The following is a 21,012-nucleotide window of genomic DNA, read 5'->3' as shown; positions in this document are numbered from 1 at the left end:
ATTAGATACTCAATTAGAATATGTTTTGGCTGCCATAAATTGTAATTAATGACCTTATTTGGCCCAGGAGCCACAAGTTTTGACATAATGGATGCGTGTTTGAACAAGGCACTAAAGAGAGAAAGAGTGCACCATGTATCAGACAAAGTGGACAACAGCCTCGTCCTAATGGGGCAACAGTCTCAGGGAAAAGGATGAGACTCATTTGCTGCTTATTATCTAGTGTCAGTTGTGTAGTGTCAGCTATAATGATGATAAAAGCCTGTTTAAATATATGGTTTTCTCCTAATTATACTAATTGCTCACAAACATATTGAATGTTAATATATTGGGAACTTGTTTGCATGGATAATTGGGAGATGAATAGGACTCAAGTGACTGCATTCCCTTTTCATAAATCAATTCATAATCATTCCTCTAAATGACATGCAGTATGATTTATGTGTATTTCTTGTATTGTTGCATTCTCTCATGACACTTGTGGTGCAGTCTATATTACTGCGATAGGTGAACAGAGCTCCCAAGGTAGCAACACTGAATCAAAGTAACAGTATACAGACTGAGAATACATAGTAGAGCTGTTTATATTCACTTTCAGGCTAAGGCTCAATCCTTAAAGGGCTGAAAGAGCAACTCAAGGGCAGCTGATTGGCTACATGTGGTTTGAGTCAAGCCATGTGTAACAAGCAGTCCACTCACTCACCACTCACCACTCACCATTACATTTGAATTCAAAACACACACCTATGTACCAGATAGATGTTACTGATTAAAAGGGAATCAGTATATTGGTGGCATTTTCTTTGTTGGCCCAGAGGCTTCATTGGGCAGGACAGTCTTGAAATGGGGAGAGAGAGTGTAGAAGAGCAGTCTTGATGCCACAGTACTGAACAATTTCCGACCCATCTCAAATCTGCCGTTTTTTTTGGCAAAGTCCTTGAAAAAGCTGTTTACCAACAGCTTACGAACTTTCTCCAAATGAACAACTCCTTTGATGTTTTCCAGTCAGGTTTTAGAGCCCACAACAGCACTGAGACTGCTCTTATCAAGGTGACAAATGACATCCGCCTGAACACTGATGCAGGCAAAGTCTCAGTCTTGATCCTGTTAGATCTGAGTGCTGCTTTTGACACTGTCGATCATGGGATCCTCTTACAGAGACTAGAGGACTGGGTGGGCATCTCTGGTACTGTACTAAACTGGTTCAAGTCCTATCTAGAAGACAGGAAGTATTTTGTTGAAATTGGAAACTGTGTCTCAGATCACATGGCCCTGACCTGTGGGGTGCCTCAGGGGTCAATCCTGGTCCCCCTGTTGTTCAATCTCTACATGCTGCCATTAGGCCAGTTAATAAGCAGCAATAACGTGTCCTACCACAATTATGCAGATGACACTCAGATCTACGTCTCTATGGCAGCAGGAGACTATGGACCAGTGGACTCACTTTGTCACTGCATCCAACAGATCAGTGTGTGGATGCAAAACAACTTTCTCCAGCTAAACTCTGACAAGACTGAAGTCATAGTGTTTGGTCCACAGAAACAAAGGGACAGTGTCAGCAGTCACCTCCAGTCTCTCTCTCTAAAACCTTCAAATCAGGCAAGAAATCTCGGGGTAATAATGGACTCAGACTTGAACTTTAACAGCCACATCAAATCAATAACATCTGCAGCCTTTTACCATCTAAAAAACATAGCAAAAATCAAAGGTTTACTGTCTAAAGCAGACTTGGAGAAACTTATCCATGCGTTTGTCTTCAGTAGGTTAGACTACTGTAATGGTCTGCTCACTGGTCTCTCCAAACGAGCTGTGAGACAGCTGCAGAACATCCAGAACGCTGCAGCTCGGGTCCTTACTCAAACTAGGAAGTACGAGCACATAAGTCCTGTGCTCAGGTCTCTGCACTGGCTCCTGTGGCTCAGAGACTTTAAAGCAGCTCTGCTTGTGTACAAGTCTCTCCATGGCCAAGCACCAAAGTCCATCTGTGACATGTTAGTGTCATATGAACCATCTCGCACTCTGAGGACCTCAGGGACCGGCCTCCTGCTGGTGCCCAGAGTCAGGACTAAACAAAGGGAGTCAGCGTTTCAGGTTCATGCAGCTAAAACCTGGAACAGTCTTCCTGAACATGTGAGACAGACTCTTCTGTGACGCTGTTTAAATCCAGGCTCAAAACATTTCTGTTTAACTGTGCATATAACTGAAAGGTTTTCATTCCGCACTCTTCTCTCCAATTTATGTCTCTCTTTTTTTATTTTAATTTTCATGATTATTTATGTTTTGATTTGTTTTTATTATGATTTTAATGTATTTCTTATTCTGTAAAGCACTTTGTATTACTTTGTGTATGAATTGTGCTATACAAATAAACTTGCCTTGCCTTGTCTTACCTAGAGACATTCAGCTTACAGTCAAGGCCGTGCTCCAAACCCACAATGCCAAGGTGGTAGCAACAACATATGTGCAACGCTGTAACTTTCTACACCAGCAGTGAGCACATATTTGTGTAGTTGCAGTGCAGTTTTATTCACGTGTTTAAAACTGTGATGTGAAGTCAGTGGCTTTATTAGTTTATTATTGGTTAGTTAATATAATGTGATGGCTTGTGCTTTGAAATGGTGTTGAATAATGGCTGACTTTAGAAGAAGTGTCTTGTATAGTTTTAGGTATGATTTGTTATTCTGAGAAATTTAGCTGCAAAAGAAAATGTTGGAAACTGTGGCAAAAAAAGACAAATTGACAATCAACAAGAGGGTGTTTAACTAGGCAGAGAGCTGCTTGTTCACATTATACAAGTTCTAGATCCCACTCCTGTCAGTTGATGCCATTGGATTTCATTGTAACCACAGCACCCATGTTAGTTAAATGGTAAATGGTAGTTCACCTTTAATATTAAGCCAGGCCTGAAATGTCACACAAATCAAAGATGATCATATCGCTTAAAGCACTTATTAGTGGACTGAGCACCTCACCTGCTATGCATTTCATTCAAGAGTTACCATTCATTCAACATTTAAGACTTCTCTGCCCTTAAGGAATAGGTCAGGAAAGATTGCTCCATGGCTTTAAAGTGCAATGTTCATTATTTGCCAGAAAAGTAAAGGTCAGTTGTGTCAGCATCTAATGAAAAAAAAAATTAAGAGATTTTTTAATTTGCCCCACGTGGACTGTGAGTGTGAGTCCCGTCATCGCGCCTGGTGTGATCCGGAGGACAGAGTATTATCTGAGTATGACACGGTGCTCTCTGCTGTGAGCTTTCATATTTGTCTTAGCAGGAAGTAACAGACTGAGGACGACTCTCTCTCTCTCACCCGCAGCAGGTACTAATCATGTGCCTTTGAGCAAGCTGCTTCATCCCACAATGGGCAATTGATCTGTGACTGCTCTCAAAGAAAGACATTCTTCAGGGAGAAAAGATTAAATGAAGAAAAAAACATTCTTTCAAAAGTTTTTATGCTTGATTTTTGAAGATAGACATTTAAATTTCCTCTAATGTATTTGTGTCATTGTTACAGCAATAAATTCGTGTTTTTTATAGATTTTTTTACCCTTTATACTTAAAATGACCGATTTCATCCATCCATTAGTACTGTCACTGTCATAGTATAATTTATACTACTGAAGAATACTATGTAAAGGGCTTGATATTTGATATTGATTTCTGTACTGTAATTATGATAATGATAATGATGATAATTGTAAATAAACATTCTAAATACAAATTTTAGACAGTAAATGAATATTAGTTTTGATACTCATTTCAGTGTGGACTAGTATTGGGGTATTGATACGTTTTGACGTTTTGATAAGTGAGTTTTGCATATTATCCTATACATCTTTTGCTGAGAAAAGCAAAGACAATCACAAAAGCACAGTGTCCATCCCTCTACTACTAAAACTAAATTATCTGCATGTTTTCTAAAATAGTCACTACGAACTTTTATGCAGTTGCTGACCATGAGGATCATGGGAAAGCTGTTGCCCCTCATATGAGATATGTTCAATAATGACCCTTGTACGAAATGTATTCTTTTTGCACCCCTTTGTAACTGCAGTTTATTCTGCTGCTGGGCACTATGTTTGTTTTGGTTTGTTTGGCTTGGTCCAATTGCTCCTACCCACTCACAAATATTGCATGAGTTTATCTTGCTGTGCAAGATAACAGCAAAGGGACAAGTGAGTACTTTTTTCTATTTGTGAAGTAAAAATGTGTGATTTTGATGCTTGAAGTTTTAACACTGAAACGAATGGGCCGATCCAACATTAAAAAGAAGCCAGTTTATTGATTTGCAGAAAAGCATTGCACATATTGTTCTGATGGAGTGGGGCTGGAGATCAGTGATGGTATTCACTGTTCTTTAGTCTTGTGTGAATGTCCTGTGGCATCCTCCTCTGCTGGTACATTTCGTACTGTATGGATCTATAGAGCTGCCCACTGAGTCACAATTGAATTTTCACTCTGAGCACGTCCAGCCTGTGTATGTGGACCGCTGCTATTTCAATACACCCTGTGCATCTTAAAATAGTTTTAATTGGATACTGGCAATCTAGACCAGGCTTTCAATGTTAGTCAAATCAATGGCAGAAGACACTTGATGACCAAGTGTGGTTAGTTACACTGTCACAGAGCCTAGTTAGAGCAGTATTTACATTATTTGCACAAAGGAAAACTTTTCAGTTATGTGAATGTAATTGTTGGTACTAAAATAGCTCTGCCTGAAGGTGCCTGGAGAACTCACTTAATTTGTCACAAAGAAGTTGTTGCTTTTTCCAGGTAGTGATTTATCTTCTATTATTGGTCCTAATGAAAATATGCACAGACTGTAAGTCAGTGGTGGCAAATTGTAATGATAAAAAACATACCACCCCCTTATAGAGATCTGTCTCTCACTGCATTTAGCCTGGGATCCAGGTTCCTCTTAGATACAGTTGTTGTACTTTGACAACTCCTGACTAATGTGTTCTTCTTCACTAACTTTTTGATGTGCCCTGTTTTACCACAAATGAACTCCATTGGTCAAAGTGAAAGTTGGCTCTTAAAGAAATATAAAATCTTTTCTCCGTATTATTAATGGATACAATGATTTATTTTTAATTGCAATTAACATGGGGCTGAGCAATTAATCAAATTTTAATCTAGATCAAGTCATGTCTAATTGTCAATGATATTATTGGACCATTTTAAACCAGGTCCAAAGGAGAGATCCAACACTCCACTTAGAGCAGACTTCACTTTTTTCTCAAATGGCATTAATTAAAATTTGTATTATTTATGTTCAATGAGTCGATATGGAGAGTCATTTGTATTTGTTTTTAATTAGACAAAATTAAACTGAATTGAAAATTGGTATTTTTCCTCTTCCCTTGTACAAAATAATATCAATATTTGAAATTATTTTAATGTAAAATGTTATAGTGGTATAATCTCTAGTTTGTAGTTTTTAATCTTTGGACCAGATACAGAGTATTTCCTAATACAATGTCTCTTCAAGCTGGGTTGTTACCAAGAGACATCTATAAACAGACCATAATTGAAAGCAAATTAGATTTGAAGGCTTAGTAATTTTTTTCCCCCCATATATATGAGAAATTTTCTCAACAAATAGGCAGAATATATTTCAAAAATAATAAAAACTGTAAAGTAGGCATAATTTTAATTAATAAATGCGAGGTGGTTATGCATTGGTACTGGTTTGTCATAATGTTAGTCTGATCAAGGATTATTACCCGGAATCCATAACAATTAGACTTACTGCAACATGTGTTGTATTTTATATGGGCAAGCATTTGTGAACTAATTCTGTGTATGGCTATTAGAATATATTAGACACTTAATCCCAAAGGAGTTTCACTACTGTTCCTATTTCTGCCATGGAAATAATGCCACGATAACTCAAACTGATTCATTTTAGTTGAGGCCAATACATTTGTGCAAATGTGGTCAATTTCACGTTCAATCTCAACCATATTAATAACCAATGTATATGCATATAAACGTGCATTTGCATGTCTCTATAACTGTCATCTTTAATCCATGAGGGGCCATTATTTCACTTCTCCTGTATTCCCAGTCCCTACGCACACTGGTAGACACGTTGTATATCCCCAATCTGGAGGTAAAGGATTCAGTCGCTTGGCTCCCATTCATCTCTGTCAGATTGTTATTACCGGGCATTATGGACCTAAGTGAAAGGCTGTCGGACTGAGCAGAGGCCCCTGTTGGCAGGAGGCTGTTTGCTGCTTGGGGGTTAATGTTCTTTTTGTGGAGACAACCTTGACCATAATTAGGCATTGTATGTGACACTCCTTTTTGCTATTTGTCATTATAATTTTTTTGTTAATAACACCTTCTCTGTCACATTATTTATACCACCTTTAGATGTTTACAAGGGACCGGACACTCAACACTAGCTCATATTCATGCTAATTTAAGCTAAAATCAGCCTAATTAAGAAGGCTATTAACATACGTACATTAAAATTGTGAAAAGAATATTAAGCAGTTTAGATGTAGCCTTTATGTTGCCCCGTAAAGCTCTAACTACCCCGCTATTATTGTTAATTTGCATGTTCTTTGTCCGTATGTCACATGTAAAGCGTGGGTGGTTGTATAGTGGGTACGTATATATGCACTGAAATAGCTGTTTTACACGTTGCTGTGAAATTGCATAGGCGTATGTGTGTTCCTGAAAACTCTGTGTGTCTGTCCTCTTGTAGGTGGTCGGGGGGGCCTGGCTCTTCAGTCGACTCTACTGTAATATTTTCGTCACGCTGGATGTGATGATGTGCACCGCCAGCATCCTCAACCTGTGTGCTATCAGCATAGACAGGTGAGTAGAGGCCACGACCCCACTGCAACGCCTCCATCATTGCTACAAACACAATACACTGCTTACAAGATGAGGAGCAGAGTATGTGCAGTGTAAGTAGAAGCAGCATTATATAGTCCTGATCCTATAAAGAAATACATATACCACACCAAATCAAGTTGATGCTCATTCTTGTTGTTGTAGAAGTAGGGCTAGGCTGTATGGCAATAAATAATATGATTTTCTAGTGCATTTTACATCACAGTTTAAATTTTAGTACACTTTAGTTTTATATTATCTTAAAGTCATAAGTTTATCTGTTTCTTCTGAGAGTCCACATGTCACTGCAATTGGTTAAATCCACCTGTCACACACTCAAAGTATGACAGCAGCTGACCAACAGGAAGAGTGGTTGTGGAAAAGAGTGTTTGAGCGTAGAGTTTATTTCACATAGAAGAAGTGAATCTTGGTATGACCAAAATAACATATCGTCATCGCACCGCATCAAAATGGGGGGGGGGGGGGGGGGGGGGGGGGGTAATGTAAAACATGATTATGATTTACATCTAGTCCTAATTAAGATGGCTACCTACAGCTCTTGATGAAGGCCTTGTGCTGAAAACATTGTTTCCCACTGTCCTAATAATATTCACAGTTGCACATGGTGTGCAATATTTTTCTCTATTGATGTTTTTGGGATGCTCCCTCTCTTCCAACACATCCATTTCAAGAAACTGATGTGTGAAATTTTCATTCATTCAAATTTAATCAGGCAAAAAGTTGATGCCGAGCATATTCTTACCACTTATTGCCAAGGAAACTATATGCCCCATTAAAAAGTATTATATTTTTAGTATGAGCCACAAAGGCATAATCCAAGAAGATTTGCCAAATCATGCTGAAATGCCAAAAGGAAAGAAACATAATTAGATCAGTCAAAAAAGTGGAATTATAGGAAGTACTGAAGATATCACATGCAGGTCACACGCATATCATACAATTTTCCTATTTCTTAACACAAAGCGGTCTTTTGTAACTAAATATTTTAAGTAATAGCACTCAATAACTAACTGTATGCATAGCATTAGGTGGTAAGACATTCTTGTTGTTGGTCTTGTTGTTGAACCTGGAATTATAACAGCACGAGTTAAGATTAATTTGTCCAGAATGAAATGGACACACAGCCTGCCACACAGAAAAATACACAGAAGAACATGACATAGTCATGACATAGACTAAAACATGTAAAACACATGAACAAGTCGACTCTTTTGAGTGGTTCCTTAATGTGAACGGTTCAAAATTCAAACTGCATCTAATTTTTTAACAGAAGCAGATTAGGCAACATGAGTGAAATCCTTTTGCATAATATAATATAATAATATATATTAATATAATATAGTACTACAGTAATATAATGCACTATAAATAGTACTTTCCACCCACTTTCAGTCTCAACAATTTAATCAAATCTAAGCTTTGGTCATTTCTCTCTGTGATTAGTTTGTAGATATTGCAGCTATCATTGGCTTCTCTCATATAAATAAATACAAAAATAACTCTTTGAAATGGCTCTTTGAAATGAACAGATCCAAAAGATTTGGATCCCATGAAAGAGCCATCACGTTCCCATGAAAGTACCATCACTATAAAACACCACCTCCATAAACCATCACCACTCTGCTCTACAGCCTGAATACAGGGGGTAGGAAATGAATAAATTAAATTTATCTTATTTGATATAACAGCATTGGCCATTGTTTGTAAAGAGAATTTGTATTTACTTGAAATCAGCCAAACAAATGGTCAATTCAATGTCCTGGAAGTGATGAACAAGCCCTGTTTGTAGTCATTCAATGTATTTAGGCAGTTCTCTGATGAGAAATGTGTCTGCCTCAGAACATGAATGAATGCTACTTACAATTCTCGTTAATGTCTTAGAGGGAAACTTCTCCACCAGAAACTTTCATGAATAAGACACATTGTAATAAAACTCCAAGAGAATGTGTAATTTCTTAAACATTATCTAACTTTCAGGCAGTTTTTACACACAGCTTGAACCTTGTGGTAGACTATAACTCCGCTTTTGTGCACCTGAGAGTCACGCCTATGAGGTGCAAATAACGTGAGAAAAATGTTGTAGTGCAGTATTCTATATACGTCATGTACACACTGTAGCAGTTGACATTTACTGTTGGCACATATAGGATGTACATTATTTATTTACATATTTTTAGAGTCCGCATTAATATTCAAAACTCCTGGGATTTGAACTCTTGACCCCAGGCTTCAGGAGGTGCACGTATGAAGAATAAATGAGGCTGTGGTGTATTACATATAGCACTACTATCATTCATGTTCAGGAAGGCTTTTTAGGAAAGTTGATATGTAGAGATGGACAGATTATCTAAATATTTATGACATGTTGTTTTGAAGATATGCAACATTGAGTATATAGTTCAGAGCACAAAAATGCTGTACAAGAGCTGATTATAAATAAAAATGGAAAAAACTCCTTTGGCTTCTGGATGGGAGTCGAAACATGTTGATTTTAAAAATGGTGTCCAGATGAGAGATGACCTTTTCTAACTTGGGTTACTATTGGACGAATAAGGGATTACACCTCTCCTCATCTCACTTGAGTTGTATACTTCATAATAAGGAGATAAATTGATATATCTGTACTTTTGTGGATATTGTCATATAGGTCAAATGCAGAGGACAAATTTCCCTATGAGGGAAATTAAGTGTGCCTTAACATTAATCTATACTACTTAAAACTTAACTTATTAGTTTAAAGACATGTTGGGTTAAAATATATTAATATAGTAGTAGTAAATATTAAGTATTTTTGTCAGTATGACCCACTCCTGTGTCTAACACTGAAAACTACACAGATTGTCTTGAATTGTGTACTCTACAAGACAAAGTAACAAACTTTGTCTCGATCAGGCTCTTTCAAACACCTCCAAAGTGAATCGATAAAATGAAAAGCTGAACAATAGTTTTCTTTGTGCTTTCAGCCTGCAGAGCAACTGCTGTGTCTGAAACACCAAACACATTCTGTGGGCCAGGACTAACCAGATGAAAGAGAAAGGGAGTTTAAATCATCTCATCTATTCTGTAATTTTAGGCTTTTAAAAATGAAATAAAACCTATTAATTGGATAAGTGTTAAATGAATAATTTCAGATTTGAGTATAACAGGTGTTTTTTTAAAAACTTTTCATAGCTGTTTGAAAAACTGAAAACTAGATTTTATTAAAACTTGATTTTTATTAGTTTTATTAGTTTGACTTTATTAGTCTTACAATAGCAGCTTGGGTCTCTGTCTGCTTTTCAACAATGGTATGTGTCCCATCTTTGAACTGGTCACCCTTTGGTTGGTGGATGAACTGGCTACTGTGACACTGTTGCCCTGTGATTGCTTAATCAGTATTAGAACAAAGTTATACAATTACTATTATCTGAGTAATTTCTAACACCAAAAGTGTACACTGTATTTAAAGCACAAATTATTATATTTTGGGTGTCTCTTCAAGGCATTTGTTGATGTTGATCAAATCAGATAGTGAATTTTTTTTTTTTTTTTTTTCCATCACAAACACAGGCATCATAGAGTTTCTGAATGAATGCTGCTTTATTGGTATATGCATGAATTTGAATTTGACATAAATCTGTATTGCAACCTATTCAGAAAAGAAGTAACATTTTAAATTAGGGTCTGGCCCCCTATCTGCGATGAGTTATCTCCTTTGAGTAGATATATGTTAGCCTCTATAATAAATAATGTTCTTCTGGGGATGCACTCCTTCCTTGCTGCTAGTGCTTGGTGGTGATTGATTACCAAATGAGCTGACAATGCTGCCATCACATGCTTTCGGAGAGGCTAAATTAAGGAAGGGGCACTGGGGGCATTACGTGTCTGATTAACTTTAAGAGTTTATTGTTTATTTAGCTGCAAGCTGTGGTTGTTGTCATAGGAGCTGTGATTAATGGCCTGTTGAAACAATCAGTCAGGATGGTGCAGTATAGAACAGAAATGAACTGCAGATTCCTACGTGCAACTTCAAGGTGAGGTGTCTTTGTTGTGTATAAATAGTTCAGATTTTGATCAATGTGCATATTTGTTCTGCATGTTTTATGCAAGCAGATAGCTTCTTGGCAGGGGTGTGAAGATAAAGCAAACCTAATAAAACATCAATTTGGGAAATGTTATTTGTTGATTTGGCCCTTGGTCCACCCCGTGCTTGCCCAGTACCACCCCAGTGTAATTAGTTTGATGAGGATAAACAATCGTGGCATTTTTCTGGCTCTGGCGACTTAACATCACATCCATTTTAGGTCGGGGTCCAGCGTAATTGCAGCCCAGACCGGTGGCCGCAGTTAAACCTGGTTCTCTGCAGGCTCATTATACACAGTTGGCATATAGTGTGCCGATGAACTCTTAAATCAAAGCCAGGTTTTGTGCTGAATACCCAAATTGTCTCAACACAGAAATGCTTGGTATGCTGCTCCATTGTAAGCCCCATTATACTTATCTTCTCTGAGCAGTCCGCTTTGGCTTACATCTCTGTTTTTCATGCTTCTTAATTTTCTAGGCCATTTTTAGTACTGTACTATGGTAGTAGGTTGTGTTTAATTGAGAAAACTGTCAAAAAGTTGCAAAAATATTTTATTTTTACAAAGAAACTTGTTGTATATTCTTCTAAACAGTATGGTAATACTTTATAATGACTGCACCCTAATTACCCTCAATAAAGCATGTACAGTTCATTCATAATGCAAATTGTTTATTAAGGATGATTCAGGTTTAACTACATAATTCATACCCTATACCTTAAGTCTTAACCCTTAATTAAGTAGTTACTAAGCCTGAATCATTAATAATAATAGTAATTATAACTGTTAATAAGTAATAATAATAGTTAATTATGAATAAATTCTTCATGCTTAATTATGGCTCTGTTAAATGTTACCAGGTATATACTTTTGCTCATTTGTGTTTTATTTTATTCATTTGAATTTTAACCAAGACACAGTTTATCACATTTCTAATGGACTGCAAAAATATTATCTGACTGTGGCTTTCGGGAGAATTCCAATAAAGCATTGGTTGCTCTTACATGCACACTCAGAGCTTGGAGCTAAAAGATTCTTAAAATGCAATGTAAACAGCAAAATCATCTGAGTTCTTTTTGATTATGGTCCCTCTGATTTCTTTCATCAAATTATGCAGTTTGCATATCTTTAAATGGTGCACTGCACAACTTTTCTGGAGAGGATCTGCAACCTATTTGTCTCCATGGTGATGTGCATGCTTTGCTTTAAATGATAAAAAATATCTTTAAAACATCCATTCTTACTATGAGTTGGGTCGCCTCTCCACAAATCTAACTTATAATTGACTTGCAAGTATCCATGAAGATTCATAAGTTTATGGCCACATTCTAGGCAGATCTCCATGGAGACAAGCAGGTGACAGACCCTCCAACAGACACAGTGCAGTAATTTTAAGATGTAGAAATCAGATATTAATTCGATTTTGGAGCGCTTGTAACAATAGCCAGTGATATATTAATTTTGTCAATTTCACCCACCACTCATATGTAAATGTATCTGAAACCTAATTATTTTGTATGTTTTCTCACAGGTACACAGCAGTGGTCATGCCTGTACTGTACAACACCACACATCGGTCGAGGAAGAGAGTGTTTGCAATGATCGCCACAGTCTGGGTCCTGGCCTTCGCGGTCTCCTGTCCTCTGCTGTTTGGCTTCAATACCACAGGTCAGAGTAATCAGGTGATAACTGGGTAATGTGGGAATCGCTGGCCTCATAGCATAACTGCCCAAGTCATTTTTGGGCCAAATGGTTTTCAGTCTCATTCCACTCCTCAGACCTTGCAGCATATGTTATTGGCTCTTTCCACGGCCAATCAGAAATATTTCTAGAGCCAAAAATCTCAAACCACCAAAGTCATCTTCTTGAGTTGGGCTGAACATGAAAAATTACTGCAATTATGTTAGGACCTAGGAGGCTATTACAAAATGTACACACTGATGTCCTATTTGATTGCACAAGCTCCAAAACTGCATTTGAAGCATTATATTTAGTCCTTAGTATTAGGCTATTTTGTGATATATGTTAATATATTGTTTTCTCATCACAAACATGCCAGGAGTTGTGTTTTGTTTCATTCACACATGTTTAACACACAAACCCTGCATATTTAAGATGAGTTCTTCTCTCAAACTGAAAACTCTCCTTCACTAGAATAATGATGATAAAGAATTACTCAAACATGTGTGAATAAATCAAAATACAACTCCAGGCATGTCTTTGAGGATTCATTCTAACATGACTCAAAGCTCACAAAGGTCAGTTTTGTGTAATATAGGATAGCTGTTAGCACTGTAATATTACCACTTACAGATTCTGTAGTGAGCTTTTCTAGATAGTGAGATTTTCCAGATTACTCCAAGCAACTTGAACATATGCATAGTCCATCCAAATACTACAGACGAGTTCAATATAAAAAATGGCACAGCAGTATTCATCACTGTTGGGCAAGTTACTTTGAAACTGTAATGCGGTATTTATTACCCATTACTGTCATTTCAAAGTAATTCGTTACATTACAATATTACTGCATTTAAAATGTAAGGCATTACATTACTATTGCATTACTTTAAGTTACTCTCACCAAAAATAACTTTTGCGCTGTATATGGACTGAACCAGGACTAAACCAGGTCTGAACCAGGACTAAACCAGAACTGAACTAGGACTAAACTAGAACTGAACTAGAACTAAACCAGAACTGAACTAGGACTAAAACAGGACTCACTGTAGGGACGGGCTCGAAGGTGACCGCAGGAGAAAGGAGCGGCTCTGCTCCGCACCTCACGGAGGTAAGAGCGGCTGTCACCCGATCACTCTTTATGGACACCCTGCTGCTCGGGCTCACGGCCCTGATTTCAGCAACTATTTGCAGGTACCCGAGCCGGTGCAAGAGTCTGTTACAGCGAGTAACTTCTACCTTCCTTCAGCGTGTCCAGAAGTCCAACTTTTTGTGTGATGGTTTGCATCTTCCTCTGCCTTTTGGGTGCGAGTGCAGGAGCCTTTGTCGGTGCAGAACGTTTCGTCGACGTTGTGGGTTTCGTCGGGGAGAAAACTTGCAACCGTACAGCACTTCAGAATCACACTGCTAGAGATTGAACATGTATTTAAATTTGGCAGCTGAACACATTCTGTACTGTACAGGAGACAGGAGTCCCTTGGCCAGTCAGGACGCAGCGTGAGGAACGCAATACGCATTCATATAATGTAAAAAAAAAAAAGACATGCAAAATTGCACACAAAAAAAAAAAAATACAAATCTGCGAAACAGCGAGACTGCGATAGAGGGAGGGACGAGTGTAAACCAGGTCTAAACCAGAACTGACCCAGGTCTAAACCAGGTCTAAACAGCGTGGAGTTCTTTGTCAGTCGTTTCGCCCGCGGTTACCTGAAGGTCTATGAGGGCGCATCTCCGGCGTTTCACCGCTGCTGATATCGAGGTGATTTTAGCGAATTTGTATGAAGAAAAACCCACCACTTCAATCCAGATTAAAAAAACATTGTAACGCGCGTTACTCACATTTGTACCAAGTAAAATATTACTATTTTTTCCCCTGTAATGCCTTACATTAATGCATTACAGCAAAAAGTAATGCATTACTGTAATTCGTTACTTTTATAACGCGTTACTCCCAACACTGGTATTCATACACAGCAAATATAAAATGAGCAAAGAATAGAATTGTACAAATATACATTAAAGTTAGAAAAATAGATTGGACAATTTAAGTGCCTGTTGCAAATTTAAAGTGTCCAAGGGCTGTATGATGCATAGGACACTTATGCCTATAATACTAAACATAATGGGGAGTGGGGGCTAATTGTAGGTATCAAAATGCATTTGCTCCAAGGCAGTTTTGTGACAGTACCACCATATTTCCCGACAGTGTTCTAATATGGCTGAACTAAAATTAGTTTGCCTTTACTTTCTCTGTACAACAGCGAACACAGATCAAGTAATTTGTATTGAATGTAAAACTTCAGGGTAAGCTTGCATTAAAGTTTGCATTTAAATGTATGTGTCTTCTGGACTTGAGGAAACATGTCCTTGTCATTAGTCAGTGACTGAGGTGGTCAGATGCACAGACGTTTTTGGGGTCTTGATACATGTAATTTGTGAAGTCCAGTACAGTGTTTAGATGTTCAAATAGAGTCCAAGAGTCCCATCTAAACACAGGTCTAAGTGAGTGTGGGAGACAGCTGCCATTTGAACTTCTCATTAAAAGAGAATGAGAGTCTCTGATCCCATGGACTACTTTAAATCAGCTGCACTGTGCATTAAGGGTGAGGTGAGCTCTTATGGTCCAGTGCCTTCTGGAAATTGCCTTTTAAGGTTTTATTCGAAATCTGTGCTTCTGCTGAATAGTTAAAAGCTCACCAGCTTTAGTATTTGCTTATGTTTACCAATCAGACGTGGTGCATAGTAATGGGAAAACAGGCAATGTATATAATATCAACAATATGGTTGGCTTTTTGACTAAATCTTATCTGTAGAAAGGTTAGAAGTTAAATTATGTTGTGAAAAAATAAGGTATTAATTCATCCAAAACAGACAGTCAGGAGTAAACTACTGTATAATTAAAGAGTCCATATTATGCTAATTTCTGATCTATGTTATAATGTTGCTTCATACCAAAACAGATCTGGAATTGTGTTTTGTTTCATTCACAAATGTTTAACACACAAACCCTGCATATTTACACTGTGCTCTTCTATTAAACAGAAAACACTCCACCTTGTGATGTCATGCAGTAATACAGAAAGTTCTTTGCTGTGTGTTTAAACTCTATACACCTTCATTGGAATCATTTCTATTATTTCAGCCCTAGAGAGCCCCACTCTCTACTGACTAAAGGTAAAAGGTAACTGTTAACTTGTTAACTACCACTTTGTGACATCACAAGGTGGAACAAAGCATTTTGAGCTTGGCAACTGTTAACTTGTTAACTACCACTTTGTGACATCACAAGGTGGAACAAAGCATTTTGAGCTTGGGAAATGTAGATAGATTAATGATAAAGGCTTATTCAAACACAACTACAGGTATGCTTTTAATGAGTTAACAATATTATAACATGGCTTAAAGCTTACAAGAGTCAATTTGCGCAATATAGAACCTTTAAACCTTACTATTCACTTGAAGTTATTTTTCAGAATTTGGAAACTGCTCCTGCCATTCTAAATTTAAAGTGTGTTATTTTGTAATTCTAGGTTACTACTGTATGTAAGAGCCTCTTTTTCTTTACAAACTGTTGTGTTGTTGCTAAATTGGGTGACAGTGGGTGGCGGGTATCATTTTCTATAATGAGCTGAATTATTTATAACCTTGAGTGGTGAAAAATAGCTGAGCATGACAAAATAACTTCCACCGCATTTGTTTAGAATGATGCAAGGATATTCTAATAACTGTAACAATAATGAACACACAGACTTCTTATAGACATGACCATTGGCTATTTCCTGTTTCAAATGACTGCACTTCCACAATCACAGCAGGGCCAATGTAAAGCATGCTGTTCTGGGTTTAGTCTACTCCTCTCCTCTACAATCAATGCAAGACAAAGGAACTTGATTGCAAATTCCAGCATTTAGTCCCCTTTTATATGTCACAGCATGGGAGGATGGGGCCACAGTCTTTTGAAGTCCAACCTTTTCAGGATATTTTAGAGCAATGATTTCGTACAACGTGGTCATTTGACATGGGAAAGATACACAAAGCAACACTGTTTACTGGCAGACGGTTGATGCTAGAAATAGCCTTGGGTCTGTCTGTCCTCATTGCTATCGTTGTGTGTAGTGGGGTATGTGATATTGATCCAGACCAACATCCAGGGAGCAGCAAATCACTTGTTTATGAGCATACAACTCACCTCCGCAGTGTCATCTTATTTTGAAATTTCAATTTACAATATGATTAGCCCTGAGCTGATAGCCATTTAACTCAGAATCATGAAATTGGTCCATACATTATTATTATTATAATGTAAAAGGGCACTTATCTTGAATTTATGTTGCGCTTATTATAAAATCAATCATGGCTCCATCCTTTCCGTGAAGTGCACTTTAGGGCAGGAAAGGTGATTGCAAGGGCATATTCAAAGGTCGTAGGTCATCTTTTCTTTACATAAATTACACATATAGACAATGTCATGGCTGTTGTTTTGCATATATTTCAGATGACCCTATGGTATGCTCCATCTCCAACCCGGACTTTGTCATCTATTCATCTGTGGTTTCGTTCTACCTGCCGTTCATCGTCACCCTGCTGGTTTACATCCGCATCTACGTGTTCCTCAGGATGCGCCGGAAGAGGATTGCCTTCGGCCAGGTCAGCGGGAAGGTCCAGCCTGGCTCTGTCCCACCATCTGTGGTAAGAAACACTATTTATAGGCTCTTTGGCCAGCACTAATGTCAGGGTGAAACATAAACAGACAGCATATCTATATTAAAATAGTGTAGCTACCAAACAGAACTTAGTGATTTGCAATTAATTATGCATAATGTCTCCCTGATACTACTCTTTATTTATTTATATATTGATTTATTTGTTTGTTTTCTATGTGTAACGTTCAACATTTAAAATTCTTGTATATTTCTGGAACTTTGAATATGTTTTTGGATCAAAAATAATAATGGACATAAGTTATCACACACCCCTAGTCTATGGGATACATAATTGGGAAACTGGAAAAACTGTTGCACTCTATTGTGACTTTGGGCTGGAACAAAGACTACAGAGGTTATTGAGCATTCACAACAGTGATAGTGAAAATATTTTTAAACCTAAGAATATTGTTGAGTAAAATCTGTTATGCTGATGATGATTCTTGGTACAACAGCTTACATGTGCCCTGCACTGGTCACTAAGCTACAGCAGAGCTTAGTGATATGTTCTGTGTAGTGAGCCTGCATCTATGAACCATACTCTTGTATGATTTTATATCCTTTTAAAAGGAAGAATCAAAGGCCACTTGCTTTGGGTTTATAATGTACTGCCTTGAGACAGAATAAAATTAAAAATATGAGTAAAATGCAAGTTATTCTCAAGACCACTAAAAGGGAAGAGTCGATAACCAAACGGTATATAGTACAGTATTCCACAAAGGGATGTGCTTATATGACTTTTACGCTAGATTTAACTGAGACACATTGTACTTCTGATGAACCTAACTGATCTGATGAACCTAAGTTAATGATCAACTTCACAGATAGAATAATAAATACCAAATAGCAGTCAGGTAATACTCAGCACTAGAGTCATTTTCAATTATTTTGGACATTGCTTTGAATATTTAATAATTCTGCAGATCAAATTTAGTCAGAAAAAAGCCCCAAATAAATTACTGCTGCACATGCTGGGTTGTTGTTCATTCAGTGTGCTGAAAACTGCATTCATATCAATTATATTTTTGTTAAGTCATCCTCATTCAAAATGCGTGTGAATGGGGCTGGAGTGAATAGTGTTTTTCAAGCAGCAGCTGACTGTGCTAACAACAGCTACATTAAGTTTATATGTGATTCACAGCTGAACGCCACATCTGGTCTCTTCCATAATAACCTTGCTTGCATGCTATTTGCATCATACTGTCAAATAAACATGTAAATGACAAATAGTTGTTCTTAATAACACTTTAAATTAATTGAACCACACTAGTGAGTAGATCATTAAGCTATATTTGATTTATGGTTCTGATATTATCTACTAATAAATATAATACAGCTGTAAAAAATGTTTGATGGTTGACCTTGAGTAACTTTTCCACATTTTCTTGTGTATATATATTGATGGTAATAATATTCAAATTGCCACTCACCTGTGAATGTAAGCATTCTCTTTTTTTGACCCTTTCTGAACACAAACTGCTCAATGTGTTTTTGTAGGTTTTCTTAAGCATCATTATCCACCTGGGTGTAAAATGTGCGTGTAATCATAGTCATAAAGCAAAGCTCAAATGGTGGTAGTGCGTAGGCAGGTTGTACGGTAAGTGTCTCAGTGCTAAGTTAAAAAGGTGGCGGGGGCAGAAATCTCCGAAGGATTGAGGACTCCAAAAAGCAGTTGCAGCTGTGATTCTGAGTGCACCTGCTTGGTAAATACATAACAAACAAATAGGTCAGAGTTGGGGTCTGTAGACACTAAACACTGATGTCATATTTGATTACACAAGCTCCAAAACTGCATTTGAAGCCTTATATTTAGTCCTTAAAGGGCCCATATTATGCTATTTTCAGACCTATGTTATATTGTTTTTTAATCAAAAGTATACCTGGAGTTCTGTTTTTTCATTCATGCATATTTAACACACACATCCTGCATATTTAGGTTGAGTTTTTCTCTAAAACAGAAAACACTTTATTCCACCTTGTGATGTCATGTGGTAATACAGGAAATGTTCCACTGTGTTTTTTAAACTTCATACACCTTCGCTCAAATCATTTGGATAATTTCAGCCCTGGAATTGCCAATCTCTACTGAACAAAAGGCAACTGTTAAATTGAAAACTATCACTACAGGACATCATAAGGTGTAACAGAGCATTTTGAGCTTTGGAGATGTAGCAGACTAATAATAGAGTTAATCAAACATGTGTGAATGAAACAAAACTCCGGTATGTTTTTGAGGATGTGACGACATTATGACATGGCTTAATTGTGTAATGTTTCTGGTGGAGGGTCCATCAAACGCTTTTCTCCATGGAGATGTTATTGCTTTATCTGGAATGTTTCACAATATGGTATTAAATCTTTCTATCTTCATAGAGACCAAACCTAACCTAAGTTATAGGTCATATATGTGGAGAAGCATCCCCACTCACAGTCAGAATGCCTGTTTTTCCAGTTACTGTTGAGCTATAAAACTACTTGTAATTTAATAAATGTAAGGTAGAGCTGTTTAATGTCACACTGTGGAATATTGCAAATAGAGCAATGACATATCCATTGAAACAAGCAGGTGACTTACTCCCATCCACAAAGTTACACAGTGCATCTTTAAACCTCACAAAAGTTTGTGTAACTTGTAGGACCTTTAAAAGAGCAAGGGTGACAATGTTTATTCTCAATTCAAACTAACTCATTGCAATGCAGTTCTTATTCTTGACACTTCTTTGATCTACATGTGTCAATCCAACAGTTGCCCCAGATCCATCTATCACACAAATGAATATCTTTATCCCGAGGCAAGGAGAGTTAGGTCAATATCCGTCTCATCCTCCTATTTTAAAATGACACTGTATCAGCCATTCCTGAGAAATAACAACACCAGCCTCCCTTTGAGCTTTTCCAATAATGGACCTCAGATTTGTCTCCCCCTGTGTTATTTTTTATTATACACTTGATTGCACAGAACTTCACAGTAGAAGGCCTAGATTTTAGCAGTAGGTTACAGATAATTGGTTTTGGTTGAGCCAGTTTGGGGAGGCAGCCGTGAGTAGAGGAGCCACACATCAGCAGGGACCCAGGCCTTGAAGGAGTAGAGTTCAAATGGTGTAAGTCAGCCAAAGAACGGTATGCACAAAGAAAAATGAATTTATTTAAGGTGAAAATTGAGTCAGCAGTTGTAATGTCACTGCCCTAATTTTATTATTTTATTATTCGCTTCACAGTGCTGATATCTTACAGTGTCTTGTGTCATTGCAGCAAAACAGCTGTATCACTATCCTATAGGCAGACAGAAATGTAAATAAAAATCTATACGTAGAGAAAGATACAGGATCATGAGCTGAAACTGATATTTAGAAATGTGAGTTATGTTTCAAATCCTTTTAATTCTTTGAATCTCAAAACTGTTCTAAATTGTTTCTCCAATGGCTGACCCTTCATTGATCATCTATGGTTATAAAAGAGGTTGGCGGCGGGCTTCTACGTCAGTCTGCTGATGTGTCCTTGGGCAAAACACCATGCTTTGCTTCTGGTATGAGACATAAGAATTTAATCAATTTGTTTTTCTTCTATACTTGAGTGAAGTGTATTCTGTGCTCGGTATGCTTTGAATGCAGGTTCTATTTGAAAGAGCTAAGCTGAAGTGGTGCGATTACTCATTTGTAATTTTGTCTTTTTGCAGACAAGGCACTCTGCTTTTTACTTT

At 37.4% G+C, this 21,012-nt stretch overlaps 1 protein-coding gene across 2 annotated transcripts in view; it reads left to right on the top strand.

Moving 5' to 3' along the window:
* The first annotated feature begins 6,702 nt into the window (after positions 1 to 6,702).
* Positions 6,703 to 21,012, top strand: part of drd3 (dopamine receptor D3) — a 69,236-nt gene continuing 54,926 nt past the window's right edge. For both annotated transcript variants that reach the window (XM_055150790.1, XM_055150789.1), the window contains exons 1-3: positions 6,703 to 6,829; positions 12,461 to 12,597; positions 17,105 to 17,298. In XM_055150790.1, coding sequence (XP_055006765.1) covers positions 6,780 to 6,829; positions 12,461 to 12,597; positions 17,105 to 17,298 — 381 coding nt within the window. In that variant the 5' untranslated portion in view covers positions 6,703 to 6,779. The remainder of the gene's footprint in view (positions 6,830 to 12,460; positions 12,598 to 17,104; positions 17,299 to 21,012) is intronic.

This window comes from Boleophthalmus pectinirostris, unplaced genomic scaffold, assembly GCF_026225935.1.
Source record: "Boleophthalmus pectinirostris isolate CB_2022bp ecotype Guang Dong unplaced genomic scaffold, ASM2622593v1 HiC_scaffold_15, whole genome shotgun sequence".
In the NCBI taxonomy this organism is placed as follows: domain Eukaryota; kingdom Metazoa; phylum Chordata; class Actinopteri; order Gobiiformes; family Gobiidae; genus Boleophthalmus; species Boleophthalmus pectinirostris.
Note: the sequence above shows the minus strand (reverse complement) of the source record. Positions and strands in the feature narration are given on the sequence as shown.